General features: G+C 47.4%; 1 protein-coding gene across 1 annotated transcript in view; it reads left to right on the top strand.

Moving 5' to 3' along the window:
* The window catches only part of BARX2 (BARX homeobox 2), a gene marked incomplete at its 5' end in the record, with an annotated part of 67,743 nt that extends 48,092 nt beyond the window's left edge, over positions 1 to 19,651 (top strand). The window contains 3 exons of the mRNA XM_082659528.1: positions 8,219 to 8,516; positions 13,512 to 13,596; positions 18,759 to 19,651. Coding sequence (XP_082515654.1) covers positions 8,219 to 8,516; positions 13,512 to 13,596; positions 18,759 to 19,025 — 650 coding nt within the window. The 3' untranslated portion in view covers positions 19,026 to 19,651. The remainder of the gene's footprint in view (positions 1 to 8,218; positions 8,517 to 13,511; positions 13,597 to 18,758) is intronic.
* Between the last annotated feature and the right edge of the window lie 1,096 nt (positions 19,652 to 20,747).

Genomic DNA, 20,747 nt, shown 5'->3' with positions numbered 1-20,747 from the left:
TATGAAGGATAAGGGACGAGACAAAGGGATGGTTTACGTTAGCACAGGAAGAAGGGGTATGGTTTCTTAGTGAATAAAGACATCTCTAAAATTTGGAAAGTTAGTGCTTTTTGATTGCTGGAAAAAATTACTGCCTTTTTGGGTATAGTTCTTCATTGTTTAAAAATTTTTTTATACTCATTATCCAATGTGATCCTTCAACAAGCTTGGGAGAAGTATTATTAGTGTCATTTTTTTAGAAGAGAAAGCAGAAGTTTGGAAGTATGGTTTAAGCAAGGCCACGGAGCCCAAAGTTGTCAAAGGTGTCAGAACCACATCTCCAGCCCCCGTCTTCTGATTCCAGGTAAAATCAGTTCGAGTCAGGCATGGAGTTTTCACTAGGAAGATGCACTTTTTAACTCTGTCCTAAAGAAGTTTGCAGTCTAGTGAGAAATAAATGGGTAAACACATTAACCCTTGCTCCAAGGTTTGAATTAAGTAAGGGTGAATAAGGACACAAACACAAAGCTGGGGGTGCATGAAGGTGGGAGTGAGTAATTCGGTCTCTGTACTGAACAACAGCTGTTCTGGAAGCCTTCTGTCCGTGAGTGGTCATGAGGTATGGCTGAAAGCAGGTGTGGGTGTGTGGAGACAACAGAATGGCCAGGAGGAGAAAGACAGTGCCATTTCCAGTGTGTTCTTTGGCGGAGGGAGATGTGGAGTGGTGATGGCTGGAGGGTGGATGATGACCACGTTTGGGCGGTAGGGCATTTTAGGCAGCGTGGGAAGGACCATAAACCTATCTGCCAGGCTAGCTTAATTGATTTCACGGAGATCCCAGTGCAGCCCAGCGTTTTTGTGGGTGTCTATAATTTTGATGACATTGCAGGTTGAACGTGGTAAGACCGAGCTTGTCTCTTTGCAAAATCAAGACTCTGAAAAGATGGCGTGATGCAGTCAAGCCTACTATCATTGCTCTGGTCTCCTCTTTATTTCCCAAATCTTCATTTTTCCAAATCCCCAGAAATGTTTTCACCCCTTTATTCATCAACCTTTGTGAACCTTCTTCAGTTTTTGATTTAACTAGATCCTTATTCCAGAGTCTACATTATGGCAGTCGCGTGTGGATTTTGGAATAACTTTACTTCACATGTTTCTAATTCATTTACACTTAACTCATCAACATGCCCACCCGCTCTTTTTTAATGAGGTAATTAATGGCTAAGATGTTTTGTCAGCCTTTGAGTTGGCCTCTTAAAACATTTTCTCTTTTCTTTAGTCATACAAAGCCATAACCTGTAAAGGGGGCACGTATTCCATTAACTCTTACTGGGCTAGAAACTTAGTGTATCACAAAGTTAAAAGGCCACTCAGCCTCGTTATATTTCCTCCCTTCCTTGACATTCTTACAGATTAGCACATAGACAAACAAGCACTGAACTTTCATGTCTGGTTGCTACTTACCCTCAGCTCAGCCTTTCCTTAATCCACCTTCAGCATACGACCAGGCAAGTCCATTTTAACCACCCCATCTCTGTTTTCTCTGCAGTGTTCAGAAATTGACTTTGGGTACAGTCCTGTGTCCCACTGACTTCATCCTTCTTTGCCTACGACTCATCTTGGGAAGGGCTGTGAATCGTTTCTACAGGTCTGCAAAACCACAGTAGTTATTTCTGGAGTCTTGATGATTTTAGGGGGATGTCTGGCCCGGTTAGCCCTCCCACTGATATCCTTTAGCTCTCTTGTTGCTGTCAGGGCATTTGAAGACCCTCATTTGGCAAAGGGAAGCTAGCAGATCCTAGTGCTGTTTCATCTTACTTTGCATACGAATGCACGGAGGATAAGAAGATGCACCTGCATAGTTCACAAGCAGGTCTGCTTTCTTGATAAGAAAATCCATCTGTTTTCTTTTGGCTCATTCACAGAGCATCAAACCACTAAAGTGAAAAGAGGAAAAGAAAGGGAACTAACAGTGATGAAATGCCCACCAGGTACTTCACATACCCTAATGCATTTAATCTTCCCAGTAAGATACCAGGGGGAACTGTTATTAGCCCTACTTTACAGAAGAGGAAATTGAAACTAGGAAAGTTTTGATAACCTGCTCAAGTTCACTCCACAAGTCAGTGAGGTCCTGTTCTTTCCACTGCCCCAAATTACCGGCCAGTCTGCAGGGATGTGAGCCGATGGGAATACTTCGGTGTGGGTGGTTTAATGATTTTTCCCAGGAAACTCAGCCAGAGCTACCCAGTTGTTCCACTGAGTCTTTGTTTCAGGTTAACCGTCAGGGATACCATCTCTACCTGTGGCTCTGTGTGTGTTGCTTGTCCCTTGGAAGCTTTCTGCGGGTATACAGGTCACACATTCCCGGGACGTAAATCAGTAGAGCAGGCAGCTTAGAGATCCTTATCCACTCAGACATTTGGACCTCGCTTGTGTCAACCGGAATAGTGGGCGTGGAGAGCCATTTTGGGGACTGGCGTGTTGGAGCAATGGAAGAGGAGCCCCCAGGAGGTGTGTGGAAGCCAACACTGTGCTTTGGGGACTCTGCTCTGGGGTTCACGTCCAGCTGTAACTGGGGCGACTGGCCTTCGTGGGGAAGGAGGACTTATGTTGGGGAGATGTGCCTGGAATCTGCCACCCTGGACTGTGCCCATGCTTGGCCCAGGTGCGTTCGTATGCGTGATCTACACTCAGTTTGCAGAATCCACGTGACGGAAAATTCTGTTTAGCCTCCCAAATGGTCCGCATCTCCCCAGGCTCCCTGGGATGTCCCTGGGCATCAGCCTACCACGAATGTGCTCAGGTTTTCTAATCCAAAAACAGATTCTCAAGACAGCCAAACATTTGGCGGGCAGCTATTCTAGGTATAGGCTACACGCAGTTATGTGATATCCATCCCACAGCCAAACATTGGTTCGGGGGATGGGTTGAAGGAAAGCAGCTATTAGAAAATGCATTCACTGTGGTCATGTTTACACTCCTTTTGTCAACTAAAAATGTTTAAACGAAGTCTTTGGTTCATGACAGTCATGACTCCCTCTCAGTAGCAGATAATGTGCTTGAATTTCACAAGTGTATGTATGAGCCAGGGTGGCGGGACAGCTGTCTTTAGTCAACATTTTCACATAGTGATAATTCTCAGGAAAAGAGAAAGACATACTTAATACATAGTGTTATACATTATTTGGCTTCTCAGTAACCCAAGTCCCCCACCCCACAATGTATGAGCTAAGTTATAATTCCCCCCTACTTTTAAAATCTAAATTTGATTTTTAGCCAAAATATAAATAGATGGCTGGAGTATCTCACAGTGGTTTTGTGAGAATATCAGATGCGGGTGTGTAAGTGCTCTGTGAAATGAGAGCTCTGGGCCGATCCTATTTTGTTGGAAATCGGGTCGTGTTTTAAAACAAGAAAGACATAGAGCAGCTGGCGAGAATACGTTTGGTCCCACTTTTCTGGTCCCATTGGTTTGCCTCTCAGGAGACGCAGTGCTTTGCTGCACACGCATTACCCACCCTGTGTCCTGGTCCAGCCACGCTTGTTCCTTCCTTAGGGACACATGTCAAATACGAAAACCTCAACACAGTGCTTCACGGCAATTGTATTTATTTACTACAACGATGGTCCTCCTGAATCCCCCAATATTTATCAGCATCCCAGTGGCCTTGTGGGTGCATCTCCAACATCAGAAGGTGCTCTCTGCCCCTGGGGAGAGGTGCAATTTTGTCACTGAATCTGCATCAGAACATTGGGTCAGGATTCCTGAAACTACAGACTTTGGTGATTAGAATGTTGCCTTAAATCACTACCATTCTTCTGAAGTTTTTTGTTTTGTTTTTGGTTTTTAATGAAGGTTTTCATTGGGTTTAAGCTTTATGGAACCAAATGGCATAAATTTCCAAAAGCTATTTTTAATTACTAGCAATTTCTTTCAACCTACCAGAGACAAGGATCATCAAAAGAATCATCTTTCCTGATAGTAATCTATAAGGTCAATGGAAGTCTAATAAATTTTCAGTGGGATTTGCTTTTTTAGAGACTAACAAGTTGATTCTAAAATTCAACTGGAAAAATTAATTAATGACAATAGCCAAGAAAACTCTGTAGAAAAGATAAAAAGGGGAAATATGTTCTGCCAGATAATAAAACTCCCTAAACCCTACAATAATAAAAGTGGAATGGTCCTATCATAGGACATACATTAGTTCAGTAGAATAGAGTCCAGAAACAGACACATGCATTCATGATGTAACCCAGCTATTTCTAGGGCCCCATATGGCCCAGTATCTATAGAATTATACTCAAAGACAACAGAAATCTGATTACAGAAGCCTTGAACGGGAAGATCTTTACTTTTACTTAAAGGAATATATTCAAGGATTTTACCCAGTACACCCCTAAAATGTTTTTCAGAAATCCTCTCAAAGTAGCCTTCACTCTCCCCAGAGTTGCAGACTCATGGCGGCCTCAAAAAAAATCTGCCCCCCTCTCCGATCCACCTGATTTCCTAACTCTTCTCTCCCCGACCCCTCCTCATTCCGCACACCCACTGCCCTCACGTAGAGGCACCTCACCTATTTATAACCATCCCGACAGAGGGCAGCCCTTGGGAAGGGTGGTTCTTGGCCCAGTTTGGCTGCTTGTCTAGAAAGCAGAAGATTCTCAGACTCCTGGTGACTAAAATTCCCCAGTAGACTCTCAGAATTCTGATAAACAAAAATTCCCAACTTCATTTCATTGGGAACTTAATGTACCTTAAGGCCGGCATTTTAAGTCATGGGCTAGTCAATAAAGGGTCTGGGGGTTGTTGGCTATCCATTTAGAAAAAATAAAGTGACATGTTTGTATTTTACAAAATAAACACTTTGTAACTATGTGTTTGAGTAGATTAGAATACATTATTACTAGATTTGGAACATATATATGTCTGTATATACACAGGAACAATTATGGAAGTCTACCTCTAAGATTTGGGATTGAAACCTGGGAGGGGAGACTTTTATTTTATATATTTCTGAATTGTTTTAAAAAATTTTTTATAAGAAATTGTGCGACTTTGGTAATGAAAACAAAATAGCAGTATAAGAAGCTTTTAGATACTTTTTAAAATATATTGTAACTTTATTCTTTTTTTTTTTTTTTTTTTTTTGCGCCTCTCACTGCTGTGGCCTCTCCCGTTGCGGAGCACAGGCTCTGGACACACAGGCTCAGCGGCCATGGCTCACGGGCCCAGCTGCTCCATGGCATGTGGGGTCTTCCTGGACCGGGGCACGCACCCGCGTCCCCTGCATCGGCAGGTGGACTGTCAACCACTGTGCCACCAGGGAAGCCCCATAACTTTATTCTTTTTAAAATTAATTGATTTATTTATTATTTTTGGCTGCATTGGGTCTTCATTGCTGTGCGCGGGCTTTCTCTAATTGTGGTGAGCAGGGGCTACTCTTCGTTGGGGTGCACAGGTTTCTCATTGCGGTGGCTTCTCGTGTTGCGGAGCATGGGCTCTAGGCGCGTGGGCTTCAGTAGTTGTGCACGCAGGCTCAGTAGTTGTGGTTTGCACGCTCTAGAGCGCAGGCTCAGTAGTTGTGGCGCATGGCCTTAGCTGCTCCGTGGCATGTGGGATTTTCCTGGACCAGGGCTTGAACCTGTGTCCCCTGCATTGGCAGGCGGATTCCCAACCACTGCGCCACCAGGGAAGACCTAGATACTTTTTTGGAGAAGTAGCATTTCATAATGTATACAGACCCAAAACTACTGTCCCAGGTATCCTGATTTTCTCATTATAAAATATCATTTTTTTTTCATTAAAAGAATCCATGACAAAAACCCTCAAGTGTTAGCCTTGGCTGGAGAGTCAATGGAAGTCGTGATTTATTGTTTAATAGCTTTGTGGTTTCTACTGGGCCTTACTAGACATGTAGTCAAAGAACAAGAGAAGTTATCTATTTTAATAACTATGACTGGGGTCCAAAACAGAAGCATGGAAATGAGTAAGAAGAGAAATGCCAACCCAGAGGAGAGAGAGCTTGAACGTAGCACCTGGGTGCTTCTGTGACCTTGGTTGGTTTTAACCCGGGACGAGTGTGAGTGATGTTTGGCTCCGATGCTCACCTTGCCCTTGTAGTGAGCTGTCAGGTCTGGGCTGAGTCCCAAAGGGCAGCCACAGAATCTTCTCTGTTTTCATCAGATATCAAGATGGGCTTGGGATGATGTGCTTTTGTGACATCGGTATATTAGAGTTTGAAAAATTCTTCGAAGTTACCTACTTTTACACACTTGTACAAATGACAAAACTGAGCCCCAGAGGGATAAAACTGTTTCCATAGGTAATGATGGTGACATTTTAAACCCAATACTATGGAACAATGAAAAGGAAGAGCTTTTTCACTTGAACTTTAAAGTATCAGCAAACAAAGGATGTTGCAGCCATCAACCATCAGCCACTATCTATCTCCACCCCGGTGGTGAGCCTTGAGGGAACTCAGGGTGGAGACAAATGGGCTGCCCGGCTGCCTGCTGCCAAGCCCTCGGCCACTGCAGCCGCCCCCCCCCCCCACCAACGGTGCCCCCTGAGGGGACTCAGGATGGGAAGGAACAGGACACTGGCCCCAGAGAGCTGAGGTGCACATCAAAGGAATGATTTCAGTGAGCCCAGACTCTTTCTTCCCATACATAGAAAAGCGCTAAATTCATTGACTTGAGACGTCCTGTTTTCTTTTTCTTTTTTCGTTTTTATTGGAGTATAGTTGCTTTACAATGTTGTGTCAGTTTCTGCTGTACAGCACAGTGAATCAGCTATATGTATACATATATCCCCTCTTTTTTGGATTTCCTTCCCATTTAGGTCACCACTGAGCATTGAGTAGAGTTCCCTGTGCTGTACAGTAGGTTCTCATTAGTTATCTGTTTTATACAAAGTGGTGTATATATGTCAATCCCAATCTCCCAATTCATCCCACCGCCTCCCTCCCCGCCTCGGTATCCATACATTTGTTCTCTACATCTGTGTCTCTATTTCTGCTTTGTAAATAAGTTCATCTCTACCATTTTTCTAGATTCCACATATAAGTGATATTATACAATATTTGTTTTTCTCTTTCTGACTTACTTCACGCTGTATGACAGTCTCTAGGTCTATCCATGGTTCTGTTTAATTAACAGAATTAATCTTTTGATGTTCTGACCACCTGGTCTTTGTTGCAAAAACTCCTGTATATCCTAGTGCCCCCTCACCTCTTCAGAGCAGTCCCCCAGAGCTATCTGAGAGGCTGCCTCCCTGGCTTGAAGTCCTCAGAAAGTCCAAAAATATAAAACATAATTCTCAACTTTTAGGTTGTGCAATTTTTTTCAGTCGACAAAAGACAGAACAGATTCTTGGACAGAAAAGTCCTCTTGCCTTGAAATTCCTAAAGCAGAAGAGGCACAAAACTAGGGTGGAGGCCACCACACCCCCTACCCCTGCACACCCGTGACAGACATTGCTAATCAACCTCAGCTCGAATTCTTCAGCCAGGCTCCGACCCAGCCTGAGAATCCTCCTTAACACAGTGCCAGAGGCAGCCAGTGTAATGGATCTGAATTTTCACGTGAATTAAAATCTTTTTGGCCTCCTCTTCTAAATGATGCATCCGTGTGATTCATGATGTGGTAACAGCCCTGGACTTCAAGCCAGAACCTGGTTTGACTCCTGAGTCTGCTTGTTCCTAGCTCTGTGACACCATCAAGTCCCTCAGGCTTTCTGGGGCTGTTTTCTTGTCTCTGAAATGAGGGAGTTGAATTAAATAACCCTTAAGCATCCTTCCAGCTCTGAAAAATGTTATGATTCAAGGTATGTAGACTTCTCAGGGAGAATTTATAGTTACAGCCACGTATTTTTACAAAGACCCGAGGTGCTTCTCAGGTGCACTGTATATTACAGATCCTTTCCGGCTTTCTTAAGTATGTGTTTCTAGCTATATCTGAATACTTCTTCCCATCTGCTCAGTGCCATTGACCCGTATCTCTGAAACCAGCATTTAGGGGTTCAAACGGGAGAGATGGGGAAAGGTTCACTTCAAACTAGACCAGGCTGAGCAAATCTGCGTGTGCCCTGCCCACCCAGCCTTCCCCCATTTATACGTCCCTGTGAACAGGAGGCCCTGCCAGACAGATGGGTCTCGGCTCGGGGTCCTCTGAAGGCCTCTGGCCCCCTTCCCCCACGGCTCCTGTGCGACCTGCCTCCCTGCTTGTCTTCCAGGCCCCGCTTCCCTTCGGGCATATCCTCTCCTCTCGGTGATCACCCGACAGCCCACAGTCATCCCCCACCTGGTCCCCGCCACCCCGGGAGTCGCCCAGGCTCTGTCCCGCCACCCGGCCGCCGAGGCCACCTCTGCCGAGGCTGCGGGCGAGAACCACGGCAGCAGCGAGTCGGAGACGGAGCAGCCCACGCCCCGGCAGAAGAAGCCCCGCCGGAGCCGCACCATCTTCACCGAGCTGCAGCTCATGGGCCTGGAGAAGAAGTTCCAGAAGCAGAAGTACTTGTCCACCCCAGACAGGTGAGGACACGGGGAGGGGACTGTCTGCCGGGAAGGCCCTTGAGCAGGGGGACTCCTTTGGTTCTCGGCGTGGGACGGAGAGCCACAGGACTGTTCTAGAGTTTGTGCAGGACAGTATGGCAGGAATCTGTCCATCCCTCGGCTCATGCCGCCTCAGCCTGGGTTTAACAGAAGCCAGCCCACGTGCATTCATCTCAGCCCGGGACCCTACCTGCTGCTGAATTTGTACGTCTCACTATATCCCTGTATATTAGCTTCTCCAGTACAACCAGCAAAGCAAAGCTTAGCCAGTGCTTACCCAGGCTCTCCATTGGGAAACAGGTTTGGTGTTTAAAGCCACTTGCACTTAGGGTCAGATGCAGTGGGACTGGACCCACAACTGGGGTCCGTGATCTCCTCAGGCCCCTCCCCAGCCTCCAACCCCCAACTGGCTCAGTGGGTCGGCCCGGCTCCTGCCTGGACGCGCTGGGTTGACAGGACTGTGGAGCTGTCAGGTGTCTCGCTAGATCTGACAGATAGCAAGTCAGAAGCATTTGGCTGAGATCTAAGAGGACCTGGAAGAGGGGCCCTTCTTTAAACCCTTCTGAGATCCCAGTGAGGGCAGCTGCGACCCCTGCTTTACTCATAGGCTTCAATACCTCTCCGCTTTCTTTAGTTCAGCATCTTAACAAAAAACTACGCTGCGAGAGTGTGTGTCTTACCTTGTCCTTCACACTCACTCTGGAATGGCTGAGCTAATGTGTGATCCTGTTTATTGGGAGGATTTTGCAGGTACTTTTTCCCTTCTTTTGCTCACTGCCTTGTCCGTATCAGGCTTGACCCTACTCCTATTAAAGAGAAGGGAAGGAAACTCAAATGCATCTCTTAAGCTATTTTATTAGCTGTTCGATCAAAACTTAAGTGACAGAGGAGGCTGCAGATCCCTGAATGGAAGGGAACTTGTTTACCGATTCAGTTAGTTGAGCACCCACTGGCTGTGTGCCAGGCACTGTGGCAGGGATTATGGGTCCAGAAAGTAGCAGACAAGAGACCTGCTCTAGAGGAGGTCACGGGGAAGGACGAGGCTGCGGTAATGACATCACGACGCCGGGTGTGGGTGCCGGCACGTTCCCGTGGGCTGCAGGAGCACAGAGGTGTTGCTGAGCATGTTGGCGGGGGCTGAGAAGCCTTCTCGGAGGAGGCAACCTCTTCAAAAGAGCTTTCATCCCAGGAGGGAGAGAGCCCTCCACAGAGGGAGCGACACATAAAAGGCACAGATGGGCTCGACGGGCGTGCTGAGGGCCCTGCAGGTGGTCGGGCGTCTCCAGCTTCAGGTGTGGAGGGGGGCATGGTGGGAGATGAGGCTGCAGAGGCGGTAAGGACCCTGTACATCTGGCCAAAGATTAGGGACTTTGTCGTGTAGGCTGTGCGTCAGCAGCCATGAAGAGCTGGAAGCAACATGGCCAGGTTTACTTTTCAAATCCCCACACTGGTAGCACCACAGGTGGCTGTTAGGGAAGAGATGGAGCAGGGAAAGCAGGTGGACAGAGTCCAGGGAGGGTCACTGAATGTCACCACCTGAAATAAGGTGGTGACAGTGGGAGCAGAGAGGAGAGACTAGATCGGAGAACAGTTCTGAGGCTGGAACAGACAGATGTTGGCATGAGGAAGAGCGCTGAGAATTCTGTGGTTCCTGGATGGGCCACCAGGTAAGGGGGACAAACATTATCTGAAGCTGGAAGACTGAGGACAGAGTGGGTTTGGAGGGGAGCGTGTTCTGTTTCGGACGTGAGCAGTTTGGGGCACCTTCGGGCAGACAGTGGAGACAGGGCTGTGAATTGGGGATTAATAAACGGGATCTCTAGGTATCGAATGGCTGCTCCGATGCCCCGAGCGTGTAATGGGGAGCCTCATGTACTTGTCACCCAGGAAGGGTGGGCACCCCGATTTAGGAATCAACGTGCTCAGGTGACGTTTTAGGCCTGCTTTGGAAGTCAGCAAATTGTTTTCGCAGAAACGTTTGTTCTAATTAAACCTCCTGGGGCTTCCTGATACCTGCCCAGGCACCTCTCAGGTGAGCTGCGCGGGCTTCATCCACTTGCTGGGGGAGGAGAACCCTCTGGTGGGCGTGGAGGCTGCAGCCTGAGCCGCCCTGCCAGCTGTTCCCCACCTCATACGTGACCGGGGCCATGAGCACGCCCTCCTCCCACAGTGCACTCCCTATTCCCCTTTGTTTGTTTCTCCGGTTTCCTGGGTGACCCCATCTAAGCGAATATGCAGGGTAGTGAGAATTTGTAAGGGTGGCAGGTAATGAGAGAAGGCCGATGACAGTGAAGCATGTTTCTGGAGCCAGAGTGAGTCAGGGGCGCATTTTTCCCAAGTGAGCTCACCTCGTTTGCTCATGCGGTGGCAGAGCTGTGAACTTGAACCTTCCGTTCACTAATGCACCTGACGGCCTCAGGTGAACCGGCCGGGAAGGCACAGGGGGAGCCGGGGGAGACCTGGGAGACCTGTGGGGTGGCCCCCTGGGCTCTTGATGCTTTAGTGAACAGCTCCTTGGGAAGCAGGGCTTCGTTAGTGGGGAGAGTAAGGGCTGCTGGCACTGGGAATTTACTAGCTTCAGTCTGTTAATCACTTTCAGTAAAACTGTCACCTTCCAGTGGCCCTTTTACTGGGACAAACAGATATGTGTGAATGCTGACTGAAGCCAGGAGCTGAAGTTCCTGGAAGGAACACGGTTTTTATTATCGGAGATTGAAATTGGGCTCTCTGGTCACAGCAGGGGGGCTGGGCCGCTGCACCTGGAGTGCCAGGAGCTGTACCTGGAACCTTCACTCCTGTACCTGCTGGTCTCCCTGATGGTGAGATGTCGCTCGTTACTCCTCAGCTTAGAGAAAGTTGCAGCTGAGGACTCGCACCCGAGATTCCCCGCAGCCCAGGCTGGCGGCTGTGCAGGCTGCTGTGAGATGGTGGACGTTACATCCACAGCTCAACCCTCAGATACCCCGGGGCCTCCCAAAGTGGGAGGCCCTGCTCAAGCTGTGTCAGGGGTGCTGCGTGACAAGTCCACGCTGCTCCAGGGACCAGGGTTGGGACCTTGGCGGGGGGTGGGGGGGGCGCAGCTCGTGTGGGCTCCTTCCAGCCAGAGGTGGTCCTTCCAGCGGGTGCTCAGGTGGACCTGGGGTTGTCATCAGTAAACACAGGTCAACACTTCCAACAGTCTCAGGGCCTGAGGTGGACAACCTCAGCCTGGCTCCCTTTCCCGTTTTATATGCTCCGCTCGGGTTGTCTGCGGCTCCTTCAGATGCAGCGTCCCCGAAGGCCTGAGCGAGAGCCTCCCTCCGACAGACCTATCTCGTACAAAAGGCCGATGAGTGGAGGGAGCCCCTGTACAGGGGGAGGCACACAGACGTCAGCAGACTTGAGCCCTACCTCCACTTCTTTCTCTAGGACCACCTAGCAGGGGTCAGCACAGTTTTTCCGTGCAGGGCCAGAGAGTAGGTATTTTAGGCTTTGTGGGCCATGCGGTCTGTGTCACAACTACTCAGCTCTGAGGTTGTAGCACGAAAGCAGCCACAGACAATATGTAAACGAATGAATGTGTCTGTGTTCCGATAAAACTTTATTTACAAAAAACAGGTGGTGGACAGGACTTCGCCGTGGTCGCTGAGAGATTCTAGTCTCTCTCAGCCTCAGATCTCTCATCTGTAAGATGGGAATAATCATACCTGCTTCACAGCAGGAAGGAACAGACGTGAAAAGAATAAACGAAAGGCATAAAGACGCAGACGTAGAGAATGGACTTGAGGACATGGGGAGGGGGAAGGGTAAGCTGGGACGAAGTGAGAGGGTGGCATGGACATAGATACACTACCAAATGTAAAACAACTAGCTAGTGGGAAGCAGCCACATAGCACAGGGAGGTCAGCTCGGTGCTTTGTGACCACCTAGAGGGGTGGGACAGGGAGAGTGGGAGGGAGACGCAGAGGGAGGAGATAGATATGGGGATATATGTATATATGTAGCTGATTCACTTTGTTATAAAGCAGAAACTAACACACCATTGTAAAGCAACTATACTCCAGTAAAGATGTTAAAAAAAAAAAAAAAGAAGAAACGAGGTGGTACATGTCAGGGGCTCTGCACACAGCCTGGGACGTGGTGGTGCTCTGGAAACAGGTGCCGTGTTGTTAGAATTAGCTCCAACTGCATACTTTCCCGGGAACGGCTTTGACATTCAGGGCTTTGCAGGAGGCTACAGAGAAATGCAGGACCACGCTCAGCCGTGAAATGGGAAGGAGGCGGCGCTACGGGTGTAATGTTTATTTTGGAAGCTGGCATCATAACATTTGAGGGCAGCCGTGGTGGATGAGTCAATCCATCGAAAGGTATTTGTGAGCCCTTGTTCTGGATTCAGAGTGCGGTCGGCACTTTCGCGACCGTAGAAGCAGCAGTTGAGTTAGGAAGTCAACTCTTGCAGTTCAGTTAGGGAGGCAGAAATAACTCATGTGAAGCAATCAGAGACCGGCGAGAACTCAGAGCCACCTGGGTGACGGGTAACCTGGGTAGAGGAGGCAACCTGCTTGGTGGGAGGGGCAGCAGCAGGCTCACCCCCGGGAGGTGGGGCTTGAGCCGGACTGAGTGATGAGCGGGATTCTGATAAGGAAAATACGGCTTTACCTTTTCTCCCCAGTTTGGATTTTGGAGCAGAGCCTTCCTTTTGTACAGGATCAGAGTAAGGAGCCTATCGGGTCAGGAAGAGGGCTTTGCAGTGAAGGCTCAGAAATGCTTTTCAGTTCCAGTGTAGACAGTCCTTGGGCTTGGGCATCTGTTTGTTAGCTTCCCAGAGTTTCCTCCATAGGATTCTTGGAAGGAAAGCAAGGCTCTTTGGGGAGGAATTGGTTTAATGGGGAGGTCCATGCGTTGGTAGCAGTGCCTAGAGGTAGCCAACAGGACCCCACCTTTGCTGCCCTTTCCCCTCTTCCTCATCCTTCCTCTGTCTCTCGTGCCTTGTAGGTTGGACTTGGCCCAGTCTCTGGGACTCACTCAACTGCAGGTGAAGACTTGGTACCAGAACCGCAGGATGAAATGGAAGAAAATGGTAAGAAAGAGAGTAGGTCTTACCACGGGCCCATCGTGACACGAGAAATTCTTCTTACAGGGCTGGTAAGGAGGCAGGAAGGACCATTTGGTGGTTTGAGCTCCAGAGATTGGAAGGCCTTTTAAGATGCTGGCTAGGAGGGAGGCTGTTTGAATTAATAGGATAAGCCCTTCTTTCTGACCTGGATTTCCTGACCAGAAGGATATTCTTTTTCACAGTTTCATTAGAAATAAAATAAAAAGAAAGCCCCCAAGCTTCTCAGTTGTGGGTTTTAACCCCACCGGCTAGACTTTTCAAAGAACTTCCTTCCCCCTCCCACCAACAGCTAAGAATTAGAAGCCAGTTCTCCTTGTTTAGAGGATATACAGGGCACATCTGCTCTTGTAGCTGTGTGTCCCCCTAATGCAGTGATTCTCAGCTCTAGTGGGCGGGGTCAGAGTAACCTGGGTGGCAGGTACAAATGCAGAACTCGAGGCCCCTCCAGGATTCTGCTTCCCTGTCCTGTTCCCAGGACAGGGGGTGTTAACCAGCACCCAGGTTCCTCTGATACGCATGGTATAGTGACTGGTTTCCCTAGTGCTGCTCTTGTGCCTAGCTGATGAGCTCTTCCATATTTGGTTTTTAAATGAACTTATTAGTATAAACATCTCTTTAAAAAAAGAATAAACATCTCTACATTTTGAGGAACTCTATTTCATAATGGTTTACCACCCCTCTTTTTTTGAAAAAGCACAGTTAAATCCAAAGTAGTTGGGTTTCACTTCCAGTTTTGTAAACCCCAAGGGTCAAGGTCAAAGGCCAGAGAAGAGAGGAGGGTTGGGATGAGGGTGGGAAGAAGCCTTGCTCCGATTCTTTAGAGACCATGTGCACCGTGGCCTCTGCACATCCTCGCTGGATGCCACTGGCCCCCTCTCCTCTCAGGCTCAGGCCTGCCTGCATGACGTTACAATTCGCTAAGGCATCTGCTCACAAGCCATGTTTCCTGGTGTCTCAAGGGATGGAATATGAATTTTTTTTTCACAATTACCAAATAACTAAGGTCCCCCTACCACCTAGTTTTCAGAAAAAAAAAAAAAAAGTTAGTTAATCAGTGTTTTTTGATAATAGGTAATAGATTTTGAGTTTTCTCAATTTTGTTTCTGTCCAATATTTTTTTTCTGAAAACTTTAGTTCTTGCTATTGCCTGCTAAGAAAGAGAAGACTAAATAAATAAATTGCAAATGAATATTAATGGAAATGGGAAGAAAGCCACCAAGGCAGCATTTATTATATCCCTAGAAAAAAATTCCTGGGCAAATTTCATCATTTCCTCTGGGGGGACTTGCCCCCCGAGGTGGAAGGATTTTCAGATGGAGGCGGCCTGGCCCACGAATGCTCTCCCAGTGACGCGGCAATGCCAGACACATGTACAAACACACATATATTGCATGCATCAACAGATACGTATTCAGTGTCTCTTGTGAACCACGCCTCGTCCTAGGCACCATAGGAAGTCATGGAACAAAATAGAGCCCTGTCTTCAGGAATTTATGATCCAGTTGAAGAAGCAAGGTCCAGGAAGCAGCAAAGGAGCTGCTTGTAATTAAGTGCTGGTTGTTTATTTATAGATTTAGAACCCCATAAGAGTCCAGAGGAGAGGTATTGGGACAGGTTCAGGGAGAAGGTGCAATTGAAGGATAAGTAAGATTCAATTAAATATACTGTTGCTCCCCAACTTCTAGACTAAGACACCCATGAAACCTTTTGGGGGATTGATCTCTAAGGGAACCAGATTTGGGAGCTGGCAACACTGGGCCGTGTTCCCAGGCGTGCCCCTCCCTGGCTGGTTTTGGGCAAGTCCCTTCACTGCTTTCTGTGCAAGTTCCACCACCCACCTCCTTCCCTGTCCATCATTATCATCGAAATCAATGTCTCCTGAGTGGCAGAGGCATTGTTTAAGTTGGTTAGCAACGATCTTTTCATGCGTCAGACGGTGAACGAACTGACAGCCTGCCATCTGTGCCAGCATCGCCCGGTGCCCGTGGGGGACACGTGTGCCTCTGCCTCTGACGTCACCTGTTTTCCACCAGCCACTGCACTGCTGGCGCAGCCGTGGGCGGGGTGTCGATGGTTATTAATGTCGTATGAAACAAAATGGAAGTAACTTCGCACATTTAACTTCAGAGAGCATTCCACAGGCCAACCGGATTCAGGCCCCTTTGGGAAACAAGACTCCATTTCATTTCATCTCGTGAGCACTTACTTTCACCAGGCAATGGAGATGCGACCATAAGACACCAACCCATCCATTAAAAAATAAAATTCAGGGTTTCCCTGGTGGCGCAGTGGTTGAGAGTCCGCCTGCCGATGCAGGGGACATGGGTTCGTGCCCCGGTCCGGGAGGATCCCACATGCCGCGGAGCAGCTGGGCCCGTGAGCTATGGCCGCTGAGCCTGCGCGTCCGGACCCTGTGCCCCGCAACGGGAGAGGCCACAGCAGTGAGAGGCCCGAGTACCGCAAAAAAATTTAAAAATTAAAAAAATAAAATGCAGTACAACGTCACACCCGCTAGGATGGCTAGAATCAAAAAGACATAATAACAAGTGTTGGCGAGGATGAGCAGAACTGGAACCCTCATATTCTGCTGATTGGAATGGAACAGGGGGCAGCTGCTTTGGAAAACAGCCTGGAAATCCCTCCAAAGGTTAAACACGGAGTTACCATTTGACCCAGCAATTCCACTTCTGGTCACATACCCAAAAGAAGTGAAAGCAGGCACGGAAACAGGTATCCGTACACCCGCGTTCACAGCAGCGTTACTCACAGTATTCAGAAGGCAGAAGCAATCCAAGTGGCCGTCAGCTGATGAATGGATAAGCAGATTGTGGTATATCCATACCATGGATATTATTTGGCCAAAAAAAGGGATGAAGTACTGACACATGCCACAACATGGATGAACCTTGGAAACGTAAGTCAAAGAAGCCAGTCACACAGGACAACACGTTGTATGTTTCCCTTCATGTGAAATGTCCAGGACAGGCAAATCTGGAAAAACAGAAAGCAGAGTCATGGTTGCCTAGGGTTGGGGGGCAGGGGAGAAGTGGGGAGAGGCTGCTAACGGGTACGGGCTTTCTTTCTGGGGGTGATGAAAACGTTCTAAAATCGGATTCTGATGAGAGCTGCACAATTCTGTGACTATACAAAAAATCACTAAGTTGTGCACTATAAATGAATGGAATGTGTGGTATGTGAATTCTATCTCAATAAAGCTTTTTCTAAAAAAAGAATTTATGGTTTATCAAGTTACTACATTCATTCTTACAATTCAGCACCCGGAGGTCTGCTGCTCTTAGAGGAAAGAGATATAGTCAGTAAATATTTAACAACTGCATAGAAAGTTAGGTGCAAGTTAGATGCTTGGAGCACAAAGCAAGGGACAGATGCAGGAGTTACCTTCAAAGAGCTTCTGTTCAAATGAGGAAGCTGAGATCACAAAAGGCGTGGAAGCAGCGAAAGTACATCCCGCTTCTGATTATCTGCTAATCCAGGTCCTCCTGAAGCCCTTCTCACGAGCTGCCCAGGTCAACAGCTGCACCAGCCAGAGCTCAGAGCCAGTGGAAGAAGGAGTGCCTGTTATAACCCAAAGTAATAAAAATATTTTAAAAATTATCCCTGCCTACCTCATGGGACTCTCATGTAAGTCACGAATTGGGATAATAAATGTGCAAGTCATTTGCAATCAGTGAAGGCCATTGGGTTATCATTATTTTGCTTACTTTATATCTTTCTTCAATTCTATGGAAAGGCCTGTTGAGAAAGGTTAGTTCATTCGATGACAGCCGTTGAACGCCTGCTGTGTGCAGGGACTGGGGGGGAGGGACAGGCAAGTAAACATGCAGTGACAGGCGTATCTGAAAAGTGCTCTGATAGGATGCTCACAGGGCATTTAACTTGGACTTGGGAGGTCCGGTCAGGCTCCCAGGAGAGGCACTGTCTCAGTGGAGTCACCCAAGCAAAGAGGGTGGGAGGCAGGTTCTGGAACACTCAGGAACACTTCTGGCCCTTACCCTACATTACCTGTTGGTTCCCCTCACCATCGCCCTGTGCAGGAAAGTATGCTTATCCCCATTTTACAGATTAGGAGACTGAGGCTCAGAGTCTTTCAAGGACTGTCCCAGAGAGAAAGTGGATAAGGAGCACAGTTAGAATTTAATCTAGTTATTCCACTTTCAAAGCTAGAACACTCTCTTCTGTGCACTACTGCCTCTTTGAACACTACAAAACCATGTTTCATGACGTCTTTTTTTTCTGATTTCAGAAATACTTACACATGAGCATTGTTGAAAAATTAGAAAGTACAGAAAAAAAAAACAATGAAAAAATTTTAAATTATCCATGATCCTGAGACTACAAACAGGGTGGTGTGCAGTTGTCTAGCCACCAAATTAAATTATGCTGGTTTAGAACCCGTTTTTCACAAAAATATATTAATAATATTTCCCATGTTGTTATACATTCTCCTATATAATGGCTGTAATGGTTTTCAAGTGTTCTCTCTTTGCCATATACTATAATTATGTATTCAATCATACGGTGGAAGCCTTAGAGTATGTTTTTTTGCTGTTAGAACTGATTTTTGCGATTATAACCAATTTTGTGATGAACATTTTTGCACATCAGTCATTGTCCCAGTCTTTGATGACTTCCTTAGGCTAAATTGTTAGAAATGGAATTTCTGTGTCAAAGGGTATGAACATTTTCAGACTTTTGATTTGCAGTCTCAGATTGTCTTTTGAAAAAGCTGTACCAATTACACTTTTACACTAGCATATGCGTGTTAATTTTCCTGTTTGCTACAAGTATTGTCTTTTCCTTATAACTTGTCAACTTATCACATTCATATTTTAATTTTCATTTCCTTCCCCGTCGTTGAAGTTGGATTTTTTCATGTGCTTATGATCATCGTATTTAATACCAATAGAAGTGATATTGACTAAAAGTGCACTGCGTCTTTCATGGATGCAGCTGTCTTTGTAGACTGCAGGTGACCCATGGAGAATACTTTTTGCCATAACTTGCGACTTCACTGCTGGGAAGGAATGGTTTAGAGGCCTTGGGAGTGGGAAAGTGGAGGGAAGGAGTTATTTATCAGGTCTGATGACTGTTTTTCTCCCACGTAGGTTCTTAAAGGTGGACAGGAAGCGCCCACAAAACCCAAAGGTCGTCCCAAGAAGAACTCCATCCCCACATCAGAAGAGATTGAAGCTGAAGAGAAGTTGAACAGCCAGGCCCAGAGTAAGGAGCTCTGGGAGCCCTCCCAGGGCCAGGAGGGGCTCTGTGACACGCAGAAACCAAAAGTGCACGGTGTCCCCGCAGAGGTGGCTGAGTCCCTAGACCAGCCCCAGGAGTTGCCAGTAGCTTCTTCGGAACCCCCACCATCAAGCTAAAATAAAACTCTTGCAAGGAGCGGGAAGGGGGAGACTGGGAAGAAGGGAAAGAGAGAATGCAGGGAGACCAGGGAGAGGAAAGCTTCCGACAGCTGGTAACTTGGGGGGAGAAGACCACCGCCGGCTCCCTCCCTCCTGCCCACAGGTCTCACCTCGAGACTTTGAGGAAGACTTGCTGCCTTTGGCCTGCTCTTCCTGAAAGGCTGCTTTAGCCACGGATGCCCTTGACTAAGGGACACAGTGCCTTGGAACTGCCGACCCCAGCTGGGGTGATGCCGTGGGGCTGTCCGGGTCCAAGCCCCCCGGTGTGGTAGAGGATGCTCCAGCCAGCCTCTGGACAGCCAGCCGTCAAAGCAGAGCGGGATGCAGGAGTGGGCAGCATGCCCAGGTTCCTTGCTGACTCAGCACTTATTTCTGTAGTTTTAAAAGAGAATTTAATGTTTTTGGTTTTTTTTTTTTTTTTTGGCAGGGCGGGGTTGGTGAGGGTGGGCAAATAAGAGTTGGGGGAAGGGAGTTCTGAGTTAATAGAATAAAGTTTGTTTGAAGACACGTGTGCCTTTGTATCCATTGTAAGGTGGTCAGGTGACCCAAGAACTGATAAACCTTGTTTTTCTGGCTTCATTAAGTTTCCATCCCTGAAGCTGCAATGCAGATATGTTAAGATAACTTTTATTTTTTAATTCAAAATAAATCTTTCAAAAAAGGATTGGGTGTATTCTTTCTTCTGGGGAGTGTATTTAGCCCTTCTTTTTTTCTTAATCTATTTTTTAATTGAAGTATAGTTGATTTACAGTGTTGTGTTAATTTCTGCTATATATAGCAAAGCAACTCAGTTATACATATATATACATTCTTTTTCATATTCTTTTCCATTATGGTTTATCACAGGATATTGAATCAGATGAATGGATAAAGAAGATGTGGTACCTATATACAATGGAGTACTACTTAGCCCTTCTTGAATATGTCCTATGGAAAGAGAGACGGAGAGATGGCCTGGCTCCCTGGGCTTTAATTTCCCCAGAAGGAACATGTAAGATTAGGCCAGGCCCACTGGTGTCCAAGTGCAGAGCAAATGGAAACAGCACGAGAGAAACGGGAGCAGGGCCTCTGCCCCCCTCACCTCCCACCGTCTCCTGCCCAGGGGGCTCTGCTGTAGCCACTTTACACGATGAACTTCCAGCTTTCAAAAAGTGTTTTACTTTTTCAAAGAGACAATAAATTCATAGGTTTCAAAAGTCAAGCTATATGAAAAGAAGTCTTACTTCCCTCCCGCCCTCTCCACCCAATGCCCCCACCTGCTACAGGGAACCGTTTTTACTGGTTCTTGTGTATTTTTCTATAGTAAGTAGCCATTTGAATGATAGGCTCTACAACTTTTAACAAAAGAAAAACTGAGAACTACTTGGCTAGATGTGCTCTGTGGTTTTAAACTTAAAATCACGTCCTAGGGCTTCCCTGGTGGCGCAGTGGTTGAGAATCTGCCTGCCAATGCAGGGGACACGGGTTCAAGCCCTGGTCTGGGAAGATCCCACATGCCGCGGAGCAACTGGGCCCATGAGCCACAACTACTGAGCCTGCGCATCTGGAGCCTGTGCTCCGCAACAGGGGAGGCCGCGACAGTGAGAGGCCCGCGCACCGCGATGAAGAGTGGCCCCTGCTCGCCGCAATCAGAGAAAGCCCTCGCACAGAAACAAAGACCCAACGCAGTCAAATAAATAA

The sequence above is a fragment of the Grampus griseus genome (assembly GCF_964374135.1).
Source record: "Grampus griseus genome assembly, chromosome: 8".
Lineage (NCBI taxonomy): Eukaryota > Metazoa > Chordata > Mammalia > Artiodactyla > Delphinidae > Grampus > Grampus griseus.
Note: the sequence above shows the minus strand (reverse complement) of the source record. Positions and strands in the feature narration are given on the sequence as shown.